Source organism: Esox lucius, chromosome 7 (genome assembly GCF_011004845.1).
Source record: "Esox lucius isolate fEsoLuc1 chromosome 7, fEsoLuc1.pri, whole genome shotgun sequence".
Classification (NCBI taxonomy): domain Eukaryota; kingdom Metazoa; phylum Chordata; class Actinopteri; order Esociformes; family Esocidae; genus Esox; species Esox lucius.
In genome coordinates, this window is record NC_047575.1 from 26,455,994 (window position 1) to 26,468,718 (window position 12,725).

General features: G+C 42.3%; 1 protein-coding gene across 24 annotated transcripts in view; it reads left to right on the forward strand.

Moving 5' to 3' along the window:
* picalma (phosphatidylinositol binding clathrin assembly protein a) overlaps window positions 1–12,725 on the forward strand; it is a 43,013-nt gene that overhangs the window by 17,697 nt on the left and 12,591 nt on the right. For 7 of the 24 annotated variants that reach the window (XM_034293140.1, XM_034293148.1, XM_034293145.1 and 4 more), the window contains 15 exons: window positions 849–924; window positions 2,129–2,231; window positions 2,579–2,672; window positions 2,895–3,006; window positions 3,594–3,700; window positions 3,798–3,839; window positions 4,904–4,915; window positions 5,410–5,495; window positions 6,206–6,329; window positions 6,752–6,888; window positions 9,149–9,249; window positions 10,252–10,398; window positions 11,279–11,362; window positions 11,669–11,749; window positions 11,955–12,065. In XM_034293140.1, coding sequence (XP_034149031.1) covers window positions 849–924; window positions 2,129–2,231; window positions 2,579–2,672; window positions 2,895–3,006; window positions 3,594–3,700; window positions 3,798–3,839; window positions 4,904–4,915; window positions 5,410–5,495; window positions 6,206–6,329; window positions 6,752–6,888; window positions 9,149–9,249; window positions 10,252–10,398; window positions 11,279–11,362; window positions 11,669–11,749; window positions 11,955–12,065 — 1,417 coding nt within the window. The remainder of the gene's footprint in view (window positions 1–848; window positions 925–2,128; window positions 2,232–2,578; window positions 2,673–2,894; window positions 3,007–3,593; window positions 3,701–3,797; window positions 3,840–4,903; window positions 4,916–5,409; window positions 5,496–6,205; window positions 6,330–6,751; window positions 6,889–9,148; window positions 9,250–10,251; window positions 10,399–11,278; window positions 11,363–11,668; window positions 11,750–11,954; window positions 12,066–12,725) is intronic. The other 17 variants (XM_034293156.1, XM_034293158.1, XM_034293157.1 and 14 more) reach the window with 9 other exon arrangements.

Here is a 12,725-nt window from a genome sequence, read left to right on the forward strand (position 1 = left end):
GTTGTTCATCTACAAATATTATTCAGTAGAGATCTGCAATTTATGCAGAGCATAGAAGTTGTTTAATTCCCCTATTAGAATGTTTTGTTGGAAACTCTACTGTTAACAACGTTAATTTTTAGCTAAGCCTAGCATCAATCTTAAATAATGACAACTTACCATGCCACAATCAAGGTGTTAGCACACAGCTGCTTGGGACCAGTTGGAAAATAAGGTCACAGAGGAGGCACCACTGGCCTTCTCGTTTATCTTGGTTTTTGAAGGAAGACTGGGATGGGGGATGCGGGGAGAGAAATTCCAATTTCCGACAACTTGGAACAGTGCGTCCTAAATACTAACAGATGTTTCCACCAAACTGGCTAAAGTAGTGCTGGGTGAGGTAGTGCGCACAGTACTGACATTTAAAATGTGTTCATTTTCATTTAAACTCTGCTGTTTCATCACAATCTGCATTAAATCTGCCTACCCTTGACTTGACATCTTCAAGCGCTGTAGCCAATTGTTGGCAAATGCTCGTAGGCTAAGCTAATCTACACAATGATGATATTATGGAGCCTGATTATTTTCATTTATGATGGCTATTGTATGAATATATGTACCCAAAGCATTGCCAACACCAGTTCATCCCACAAACATCCCACTATTTCAAACTGATGTTTTCGTGAATGCAGTCTTACTGATGTTCTGTTTTTTTTAACACCTGTCTTTTTATATACAACCCTGTTTGCAAAGAAAGTTGGGACGCTGTATAAAATGTGTGAAAACCGAATGCAATGATGTACAAATCATTTATCTCTATATTTGATTGAAATAGAACATGTTTTTTTTTTTTTTTTTTTCTGTTGCAGAGATTTATACAGTACCTGGCTTCAAGGAATACACTTTTCAATCTCAGTAACTTTTTGGACAAAAGTGGCCTACAAGGTGAGTGACCTCTGTCTTTGGGCAAACATTGCACAATGGTTTTCATCACAGATTCAGTATTGGCTTCTTTGTGTTAAATGTACATGTCAGATATTTATGAAATGCTGTTATTCAAAGGTTTGTTCAGTTGTGGGTTCTTTGATTTTTATTTATTTATATGTATACATTTTGTTTAATCTTCCATTGAGAATCAAACCCTCAACCCTGGCATTGTAAGCCCCATTGCTCTGCCAACTGAAGTGTATTTGACATCTGTATGAGGGCAAATTCTACTGTGCGTTAAGGCGTTTTCTTCAGGCAATCAACAGGGCCCGGGTTTACAGGGCACAGAATCTTTGAATGTTCGTACCTGACATGTAGAATGCGGAATCGGCAGCTCTATTTAAGACTTGTAATGTTCCATAATGTTTTGTCTGCCTGACCTGCCGGCCCGCCTGGGGTTTTGCCTAACCTGCCGGCCCGCCTGGGGTTTTGCCTAACCTGCCGGCCCGCCTGGGGTTTTGCCTAACCTGTCGGCCCGCCTGGGGTTTTGCCTCACCAGCCTGTGTGTGTGAAACAGGCAATGTTTAGACCTCTATAAGCATTTCTGTAAGACTAGTGGGGAACTGCTACTTTAAACAGTGCTACTCTTTCCCCTATGCTCTATTCCTAGTGGGATAGTGAAGGCAACATTGCTGAAATTATTTAGGCCTTGGATCTGACTGGTATCTTTAGTCTGCCAGAGTGCAGATCTCCATCTGTCCATGTGTTTGTCTTCAGTCTCTGCTCTACTTTGAGAGAATCTGGAGAGTTTAATTAAGTTAGATCAGAGCTGAATCAATGTCTGCTAGGTCAAAAGTACAGAATGACAAGGGTTTTGAATCAGAGGTCTACCTGGTGTGTCTGAGTTGCACCAAACTGAGTTATTTCAATGCACCATTAAGACTCGACAATACAGTACCTATATTAGTATGTGTGCAAAGCTATAGGACCATATCATTAAGGTGGTTGTATTCCATGCTAGGTTTTTGCCAGTATAATTATGGTAGGACGCCAGTATCATAACCCCCCTGGAAGACACTTGACTTGTCAGTCGCCTGAGGCCTTGCCCCACTTGCTGTAGCGCATGTATCAACTCAACATCTCTTGTCTTCATTTTCTAAATTAATGGAATGTGCCTCTGTTTCAAGCTCAAATCAATTGATTTCTGTATTGTCTATTTCAGGCTATGACATGTCAACATTCATTAGGAGGTATAGTCGCTACCTGAATGAGAAGGCTGTGTCGTATCGACAAGTTGCTTTTGACTTTACAAAAGTAAAACGAGGGTAAGAATTATTCAGAACTATTAATATTAGTTTTTAAAATGTCTTGTATGTATGTTATAATGAAATTTCTGTACAGGATAGAAGTTCTAAGTCTGAAATATTGCCTAATTTGAAACCATGTGTACATGTAAATACAGTACAGTTGACCCCTGACAGGTTTGTTTTGCATATACAGTTGTTGTTTCGGACATTTGTTTATTCCTGCAAGCACATGTTGCCCGGCAACTTGATGTTGATTTCTGGATTGGGCCTTTATGTTATTTTTAGTTAGGTTTAGTTTATTACACAGTTTCATGGCAGTTTATAACTGTTAGTATTGGTCCCTTTATTCATATATCTATCTTAAGGTCGGATGGCGTTATGCGGACCGTGAACACTGAGAAATTACTGAAGACCATACCCATTATCCAAAACCAGATGGACGCGCTACTTGATTTCAATGTGAGTTTCCAATATGTGACGTTCCGTTTTGGCTTTGCTATGGCCTAAGCTCTTTAACTCTCAAATGGAATTGTGTTGCAACAAACTAAGTCTGCGACTGAGTAGTCGAGACCCTTTCAGTTCTGTCGTGTGGATTGGCACTGACCTCTGAGTCAGAACGCTTTGAATGCTCTGTCATTTGACTGTCAATTCATTCCGCTTTGGATCCCGTCTCCATCGCAGGTCAACGCCAATGAGCTCACCAACGGAGTGATCAATGCTGCCTTCATGCTCCTGTTCAAAGACTCTATTCGGCTGTTTGCTGCCTACAACGAAGGCATTATTAACCTTCTGGGTAAGTGCTCCCGCCTTCCGGCTCTCAATGGGTCCCGGCTCGTCGAAGCAAAGTCCTTATTGCAGTATCATTACCGCAGAGCAGCACTCGTGCAAGGACACCTTTGCACCCTGTTGTCTTGGGTTGATGCTCTATCTCTGGCCACTCAGCGTCAGTCGGCTCCAATCTACCAGGCTTTGTGCTGACTAAAAGACTGTTCAGCTACAACCCTGTTTTAGCTGCAGTTGTGCTTGGTGATGTGTGGTCTCTATTTGGGTTAGACTCTTAGGCGATTTCCCCCTTTTTATTATCTGCTATTAAATATCTAAAGGATGTTTTGTTTTTGGTTTTATTTTAAATAATTGTCCAAAAGCGCTATGTGAACATTGTATTAAGCCCATTGCTGGTGATCAAACTGGTATTGCATGCAGCTTGATATCCAGAGTAGTTAAATTAATGTTTTGTAACAAAGATTTACATGACAGAACTTTGTGGAATTTATAGATTTTATTTAACCCTGGTTTGATCATATTTGTTATACCAGTGAATTTTCACCATTATTTTGGTTGAATTCCAGTGCTTTATTATCACTTATTTTCATTTTGCAGAAAAGTACTTTGACATGAAGAAAACTCAATGCAAGGAAGGCCTTGACATCTACAAGAAATTCCTAACCCGTATGACAAGAATCTCTGAATTCCTCAAAGTAGCCGAAGTAAGATCCCACCCTTCAAACTGACTTGGTTTTTCTTTAACTTCATTTGGTTTTACCTGTAGGTCATAATGACTGTTCTCTCCCTCCATCCTTGCAGCAAGTAGGAATTGATCGTGGGGATATCCCAGACCTTTCCCAGGTAAGACCTGTTGCTATCTTAACTCTGTCCAACACTTCCACCCAAATGAAAGAGAGGAGAAACTCGTCCTACTTGGCCTTTATTAGCAAATAGACTGACAAGGAGAGACCAACAGTTCATAGCTATGGGCGTATCAGCTTTATAACTACCCGCTACAGTTGTGTGTTTCACTATAGTCTATGACAAATACTTAACTAAGGCCACGTTCTAGTTCCTGTTATCCCCGGTGAATACGAACTGTTTGTGCTAGCCTGGGGTTGAGGGTTATGTGTACCGTTCGTCTCTCCGGCACTGAGACAGAGCCCTGCTGAACCTGTGGGCTTGACTTCATCTGCATGACTCTGTGCGCCGGCTGCCGGCCTCTCCTCACCCTGTCACCTCCTGCAGACCTCAGACCTTCCAAAGGGCTTCACCTCTGCTGCAAACCCCCTAGCTTTAACACTGGCTGCTGGGCCAGCTTTAACACTGGCTGCTGGGCCAGCTTTAACACTGGCTGCTGGGCCAGCTTTAACACTGGCTGCTGGGCCAGCTTTAACACTGGCTGCTGGGCCAGCTTTAACACTGGCTGCTGGGCCAGCTTTAACACTGGCTGCTGGGCCAGCTTTAACACTGGCTGCTGGGCCCGCACTGCATGTGAACACCCCTCGCCCTTTTAAGGAAATGCCAGAATCTGTCCCTGTTCAGTTTCTGTATCCCTATTTCTTTCCGGTTGTCTCATGTGAATTGGTTGGTTTGGTGAGAAGTGTGGATACATTCTCTTCTATGCGGTCATTTTTTTGGCCTGTGGATATGTGGAGTAGACTTGACCCAAGATGGATGAAGTAGGGGCAGAAAATTATCATATTTTAGCATAACATATAGTTGAGTGTTTTTACTGATGGTCACACTCAAAGTCCTTTACACACACAACTGTGTTTTTTCTTAGATCGCCTTTTTTCTCTCGCTTTGTATAAACACATACTGTATCTTTTTACCTTGGTACCTTCCCCTCCCAAAAAAAATGTATAATCTCTGAGAATCATCACCTTTATATTCTGTATCTCTCCTTAACTTTCCATCTGCAGATTACAGTTTGTGTGAGTATCTACCCATCTTTGTTTGTACTGTTGAGGCTGCTATGTGCTCTCTCTGTCTGCATTGTGAAGTAGCTGGGCATGCTTACTGTGTGTGTGTTTCTGTCAGTCAGCTTACCGTGATGTGCCCCCCCCCGCCTCTCAATCCATTGTTGTCACAGGCAACAAGTAGTCTTCAGTCCACTGTGTTTCTGTTGTGACAGGCCCAGAGTAGTCTTCAGTCCACTGTGTTTCTGTTGTGACAGGCCCAGAGTAGTCTTCAGTCCACTGTGTTTCTGTTGTGACAGGCCCAGAGTAGTCTTCAGTCCACTGTGTTTCTGTTGTGACAGGCCCAGAGTAGTCTTCAGTCCACTGTGTTTCTGTTGTGACAGGCCCAGAGTAGTCTTCAGTCCACTGTGTTTCTGTTGTGACAGGCCCAGAGTAGTCTTCAGTCCACTGTGTTTCTGTTGTGACAGGCCCAGAGTAGTCTTCAGTCCACTGTGTTTCTGTTGTGACAGGCCCCGAGTAGTCTTCTGGATGCCTTGGAGCAGCATCTGGCTTCACTGGAAGGGAAGAAGGTGAAGGATTCCACGGCGGCCAGCAGGTAGTCTCTTTCCCCTTCGACAAAATCAAGTTACGTTCTTCCTCGTTCTGTTTGCTGGCAGTTTTGTGCGTGTGTAAGCCAAAGCATTTCCATCAAACGTTCATGAAAAAAACGTCAATATTATTGATGGTGAAGGGTGATGAGCTGGTAGTAACAATGTATGGCTTTACCAAGAGGAAGAAACCTGCGTAATTTCCGTCACTGCAAAGGTTGACCAATCACAATAAAAGGGCTCCGATGTCGGGACTTCAAATTGCTCTGGAGAAAATGGTGTGTGCAAACTGCAAACCCCCAAAAAGAACACTGAAATGACCCCTCACTGCTATCAGACAAGCAGGCTTGCTTGGGCACCAACTTACTGCTGTCCAAGTTTTTTGACAATTGATTTCTAGACAGTATTGACCTGTGAGTTATTTTAATTTTTTTGTAGTGTTAATAAATACCTTGCTTGTCGTTCATGAATATATAATTTGAATTCATTATAATATATACAGCCTATCAGTGTTTGGACAGGTTTTCTGTTGGGTGTTATGTAACAGAACTATACCTCTCAAGCAGAAATCTGCCTACCATCTGTTACTGTTTTAGCCCTTATCAGTGTGCAGTTGTAAAATGCCAGCCCTGCCCTTTTGACAATGGCCAGTAAACCGTAACCTCCTAGTCCCCACTGACTGACCCCCACCCCCCCTCCTTTCTTTCCGTTTGTCCAGGGCTAGCACTCTTTCCAATGCCGTCTCGTCTCTCGCGAACACGGGCATATCTTTCACCAGAGTGGATGAGAGGGAAAAACAGGCTGCTCTGGAGGAAGAGCAGGCCCGCCTAAAAGCATTGAAGGTACATTGTCCTTTCAGAGTGTGTGCATTCTCTCGCTGTAGCTCTCTCCACTAAATGCCAGATTGGATTTAATCTCTTTTGGCTGGTGGTATATTGTAGAACATTAACTGATAATTAACCCGGATGAATCAAAAGAAACAACTTTCTGCCATTGGGGAACGGAAGTCAATATTGAGGGAGTTTGTTTATGTTTATGGAATTGAAGTCTTAACTTTTCCTATAGCAGAATTCACCAGAATGTCTTCAAAGAAGGTTTGGCTCTCATTTGAATCCAAACGAACACTGTGGTCAGCACATTTGAGTGTTTAGTCCACCGCTGACCAAAGCTGAAGTATTTGTCTAGGTAATTTCTGTCTTAAGGCCTCCAGAGGTCTCCTAGGCTTGGGTGTTTTGGTTTGTTGAATTTGGTCCGTTCCACCTAGGAGCAGCGCCTGAAGGAACTCCAGAAGGGTCCTCCTTCCTCTTCCACCACGGCTGCATCGCCCGTGTCCACAGACGGGTGTAGTGTCAACACGGCGCCGGCCATCGATCTCTTCTCCACACCCAGCACAACGAACGGGTAACGCCACATACACTCTCCTAGGCCCAGCTGAACGGCCGACCCTGACTCACCCAAACCACTGCTTGGCCATCAACACCAGTGTCTGCCCAGGGCGACCGCCATAGCGAGGTGTTAGTCGATTAGCTAGCCATATGGCCAGAGTGGTGATGACGCTGGTGTGTAAATGACTTAATTGACTGTGCTGCTAGGTGTCCGTCAATCAGACATGTAAAGTTGTATAGACTGAGACGCTTAACTAGCCACTCAGTCAGCTAACAGATCACACCACTGGGTCAATATGCCATCCAATAGCGAAAAGGTATGGTTTTCTTTTTTTATGCTAATGGCAGAGATGGGGACAAGTCACACATGGTCAAGTCCAAGCAAGTCTCAAGTCTTAACCATCAAGTCTCGAGTCAAGTCTCAAGTCACAGTTCAGATAAATCAAGCAAGTCAAGTCAAGGGTTCACCCTAAGCAAGTCAAGTCGAGTCCTTATAAGTTTCAAGTCACAGTACTAAAGAGATGAACACACACACGCTGTCCTCTGTTTCTGACGTGCGCTCGGTGCGAAGCTCGATTTCAAAATCAAATACCGTTCCGTCTCTGGTTAGAATCCTGCTGCGTCCATAGCAACGCGCTGTTTTTCATGGCTTCGGTCTGTTATCAAGAAATAACACGCATTCTGCACTGGAATTCAGCCAATCCATGTAATAAGGGCTAATAATAACCTTATAAACTAATTATTGTGACTGAAAAACTGCCTAATATGTAATTACGCTGTAATTATTCTTGTCTGTATGAGTAAAAAAATAAAACTCTTCGAAATGTTTAGGTGCTAGTAATCACATCGGCGCCTCGTGTTAGCCTTTCATGCAGTGAAGTTAACTGTTATGGTGTAAGCACAATGCTTTTTAGTTTCCACGCGCAGTCGACAAACACTTGAAAATGCGCACATTTAATACAGACATTATAGCCTACGTGTAAGAATATACATGCCCGCTCATTTTAAGATGCCCATCAACATTAAAATTCAGGCTATGCCACTGTTATAGTCAAATTCCCTTAAATCTATTTACCAGACGTATTCAGTAATGATAATGGTCACATTTCTAACAAGAAAAAAAAAACATAATATGCAACCAAGGCCAAATTATGACAAACAAAATATGAATTCATTACATTAGTAACTTAATCGTTATAGATCTTAGTGAAACTGAATATAAAGAGATTACTTTCTTACCTTTCCTTGTGGTTCTTAAAATGACGAATGAAATTTGACGTTTTTGCATATTTAGCATCTGGCAAATATTTTTTTATTCACACGGTCCAGTTCAAAGTCCTTGTATCCAAACTATACTATTTGTGGAGCTCGACTAACGTTACTGTCTGCCATGTTTGGCGCGGTTTGAATTGTGCAGCGTTAAAGGCACATACGCTGATTAGTGGTGCTGATGTCACAACACATAAAATAATTTTATTGCTGTTTGTTTATTATAAGTTCAAGTCATTGTCGAGTCTTCCACTTCAAGTCAAGTTTCAAGTAACTTGTTCTCAAGTCAAAGTCAAGTCATTTTGATACTTTAATCAAGCAAGTCACAAGTCCTGAAAATTGTGACTCGAGTCAGACTCGAGTCAAGTCATGTGACTCGAGTCCCCCACCTCTGGCTAATGGTAAATCATTGATCCTCACTTGGGTGATGGAATTGACCTGCCTTGTACTGTGATTCCATTCCAATGAGTACACACTCACCAACACGTCCGCTTCTCTTTCCAGTTGTTTCAGATCTCTGAAGGGGTTTTAACAATAGCCTAGTGGCTATTTAGAGCAGGCAAACCTCCCCCTCTTTCCACAGCAGCTTGCTGCTGCTCAGTAGCTCATGGCCTATTCCTAGAGTAGCCAGGCTAGACCATTCCAGGTCCATGTAGAGCCGAACGCTCCTATTAATAGGCCTGCCCATGTATTCTCCAAACACCGGCTGGTGGCTGTAGCCCTCTGATGAAACGGATGCCGGGGGACGTAACTGTAGTGCCATGGCTTCCCTTCGTTCATCTCAGTGGTGTGTTAATCATCTCCAGCGTCAATACTAGCTTAATAAATGAAACTACTTCAATACTACTGAAATAAACAGACGTCTTCAGCATGTGTGCACGTGTGAAAGGAAGAGGGTGGTTACCATAGGATTGAGGTGCATGTCCATGTCTCCTCTGCTTACTGTAATTCTGAAAAGGCACAGGGTTCTAACTCAACCCCCCCCCCCCCCCCCCCACCACACACAGCACTTCCAAGGCAGCCAACGACCTGCTGGATTTACAGCCTGCGTTCCAGCAGCAAGCACTGGCCCTCTCCTCTGGTCTTCCAACAGCCAACACCTGGGGAGGTGAATATTCCTTTTACACACACACACACACACACACACACACACACACACACACACACACACACACACACACAATCTCCAGAAATGGGTAAAATTGGTTGATATCAGGTTAAGTCAACAAATCAAATCTGTTGGGCTGTTTGGCTGGCAAACTGTCAGCAGATCAACTGTAATAACTGTATCATGACTGGAATGAGTTGATGTGTTCATATTACTGTCATAATTTAGCAATTTGGTTAGCCGTTTGATTGTTCTTCCATGGGTTGTCCATCATTCATAGCATTGTTTCAACTTCATGATCGAAGTGCCAACATAAGTCACATTTATCTTAATCTTTTGTCTCATGTTAAAGGAATGTAAATATTGATACGGTTTAAGCGATTAGATACAGAGCAACTGTTTGTCTTGGCAGCTTGTTTGTTGACCCTCTAAACCAGGGGTGATTTCATATTTTTATGTACCTGTTGGTGTTCAGCTAAAACTAAGTTTGATTTAATTTCCTGATTTCAATGCTAATAAGAGGTTTTGTGATTGCCTATTGTGTTTTGGTGTAAGATATTATTTTTTAAAAATATTTTTTATGACCCACGATAATCTGCTCTGACATTCTTTCCACACCCGAATTTAGTTACCTGCCCCTACTCTGAAGTAAAACAAATATTTTAGGAAACCGTGTTCTCTCATACTAAAACCTGTAGAATTAATTTAATGTTTTTAACATGTTCAACTGGCACACTGTTTAAATTATAGATGCATCGGTCCTGTTTAATGGATAGTATTGTTTGCCACAGCGTGCGTGTGTGTGCTGAGTCATGATAACAGGCCCATTCTGCTTCTGTTTCCTTGGTACTGTACAGTATTTTGAGAATTTCTGAACACTAAACGATATGGACGGGGTTTGTGTTCTGTGTTGTTTCTTCATCGGTTGTTTGAATCGACTCATCGTTTTCTTCTAACATCTACCTGTTCTCCTTATTCTGTTCCTGTCCCTTTACTGTGTAGATCCTTTCACTTCTACAGAAGCTGTTGACGACTCCATTCCAAACTTTAATCCTTTCCTTACACATCCTGTTGTCGATGCTGTCCATCTACCTGTTGTGTCTTCTGACGGTATTAGTTCTAGGACACCCAGTCATGAAGTGTTTGGTGGTAAATCATTTTCTTTCTTTGGTGTTGTTTGCTGGCATTTTCTCCATTGTCATTTAGCTGTAACATCAGTCTTTCTGCTATCCTGTGAGCATGGATGGGTGGGTGTATATGGGTGTTGAGGTCATAGGCAACATTTCTTGATAGGAGGGAATATCTAGATCAAAATGAAAACTTTCAAACGTGAGAGTAAAACTTGAATTTAAAAATAAAAATGAAGATCTGTTAAACATTTTCTTACCACCAACCCTATGAAATCAATTTGCATATGCTCTTGTCTGTAGTTTCTTATGTTGACATTACGAGCAGCTCTTTCTCAAAAAGGGAATTTTCTTGATTTCAGTGTTATTTGTGAAGTGTGAAAATATTTGATTATCAAGATATTTTACCGGGCTGGGTATTTAAATATATTTTTCTCTTTGCTGTCCAGAGGAGGGTTACTAATGTTTTGCTGCAAGGTGTTGTACACCCTAACCAAATCCTGTATAGAGCTCCCAAAAGACGAGTCCGCCATGGGGTCATCTTATATGCTTGGAACCCATTCACCTCATATTTGTCCATCCAAGAATTAATACCTATTGAGGGGAACTTGCATTACATCAGCTGCTACAGAGGAACTTCATAATCAATTAAATGTATTGATTGATTATGAACTTCATAAGGATGAGCATCATTAACAAAATAGGATAGCATTTTTTTGGCCTTTGACAGCGTGCTATGGCACGGCACGTTTTGAAATGTCGTTGACCATGAGCCTTGCAATCTTTATTTCACCCATGCATGTTCATTGACTTATGTCTCTTTTTGCATTATTAAAATTTGAAGCAGAAAAGAAATCCATGTTTCTTGAATGTCCATGTCCATGTTTTGTTTTATTTTCTAGATCATTACAATCCCTTTATTGATTCAAGCACTTCCATTGCATCTGGTAATTCTCCCACAGTGAGGATAGAGCAGTTTATCTCAGGTACTTTGACCTCTGACCTATGTTTTCTGGAGCCCCTGGAAACATAGCATTCTAACCCAACGCTGTGTTCCTGTTTGCTCAAGCTTGGGTAGTTTTAGTGCTAACATTTAAATGTGTTGCGTTTAACCTCTCGACAAGCTGAAGTGAACTGTCAGCTAGATTTGACATCTAAATTCAAATCTATCTTTACTTTTCTTGTGCCATATCTCCATCTATTTCTTTTAATTTCTAAACTGTTTCTCAGTCTCTGTCTTCTAAAACCCTCTCTTTGCCTTCCACCCTGCTGCTTCACTCTGGCTGTGTCAGACTCCTTTTGTGGGCCAACATCTTACCCCACCACTCCTCTCTTCCAATCTGAACCCCCTGCTGTAGCTGGTCTATTTGGGGGTGAGTACTGGTGTTCTCCTCTCACTGGCCTGAAAATGTTTTGGTGTGCAGCGGAGATTTGAATGGACACAAGATTGTCAGCAGGTTGTCAGAAGGCGGCGGCACCGCCATGCTTACGTCATTGAATGAAACCAACACTACCGTCTTTCCCTAGATGACTAAACGGCTCAACCAGTTAATGTCTGCCTCCTCTTTTGCTTCCCAGGGTTCTCGGTTTCTCCCACCCCGCTTCCCCAGACTGCCAGAGGCCTTAATGTGGACTTTGACTCTGTGTTTGGCAACAACTCTGTCTCAGCCAACAGTGTGGACTCTGCTGGTGAGGATCTCTCATTCCTGTTTTTGTCTCATCCCTCTTTTCACATGCACATGCTCCACATGCTTTGACAATCAATCATTTAAATCAGCTATTGTGACAAAGTGCTTTTTAAAGATACCCAGCCAGAAACTCCAAAGAGCAGGACACGAGTTAATGCAGTTTGACACGGGTCTCTGTAATGATCAGTGTGGAATCACCTCATGACTGGGCATGACTCACATTGTGGGCCATCTGTGCTCAGGGCATTGATGTTTTGGAAAATACTTGCAGTTCATGCTTTAACAATCATTGAGTATACCATCATGAAATATGGTCATGAATGATTTGCTTCCAAGTTTTCCAGAAGCATTTTATTTTTATTTTGTATGGCAAGGCACAGCCTGCCCTCAGGGCAGGTTTCAGACATGGCAATGTTTGCTCTGGTGCCTTTTGAACTTTTTATTGGTGTTTTTTGGCACAATTCCAACCTCTCTCTGGTCCACAGCATGCTAAGTAATTCTACTCATAAAGTCATAAGCACACCACAGGAACATTTGGCAGCAGAGGGCCTTTTGGTGCTACGTACAGCATATAGCGAAGAGCAGAACATGTACATATGTAGAGCTTACTAGTGCTTTGCTCACAATCTCACCAGTGTTCTGTTTCTCTCCCTCGTCCATT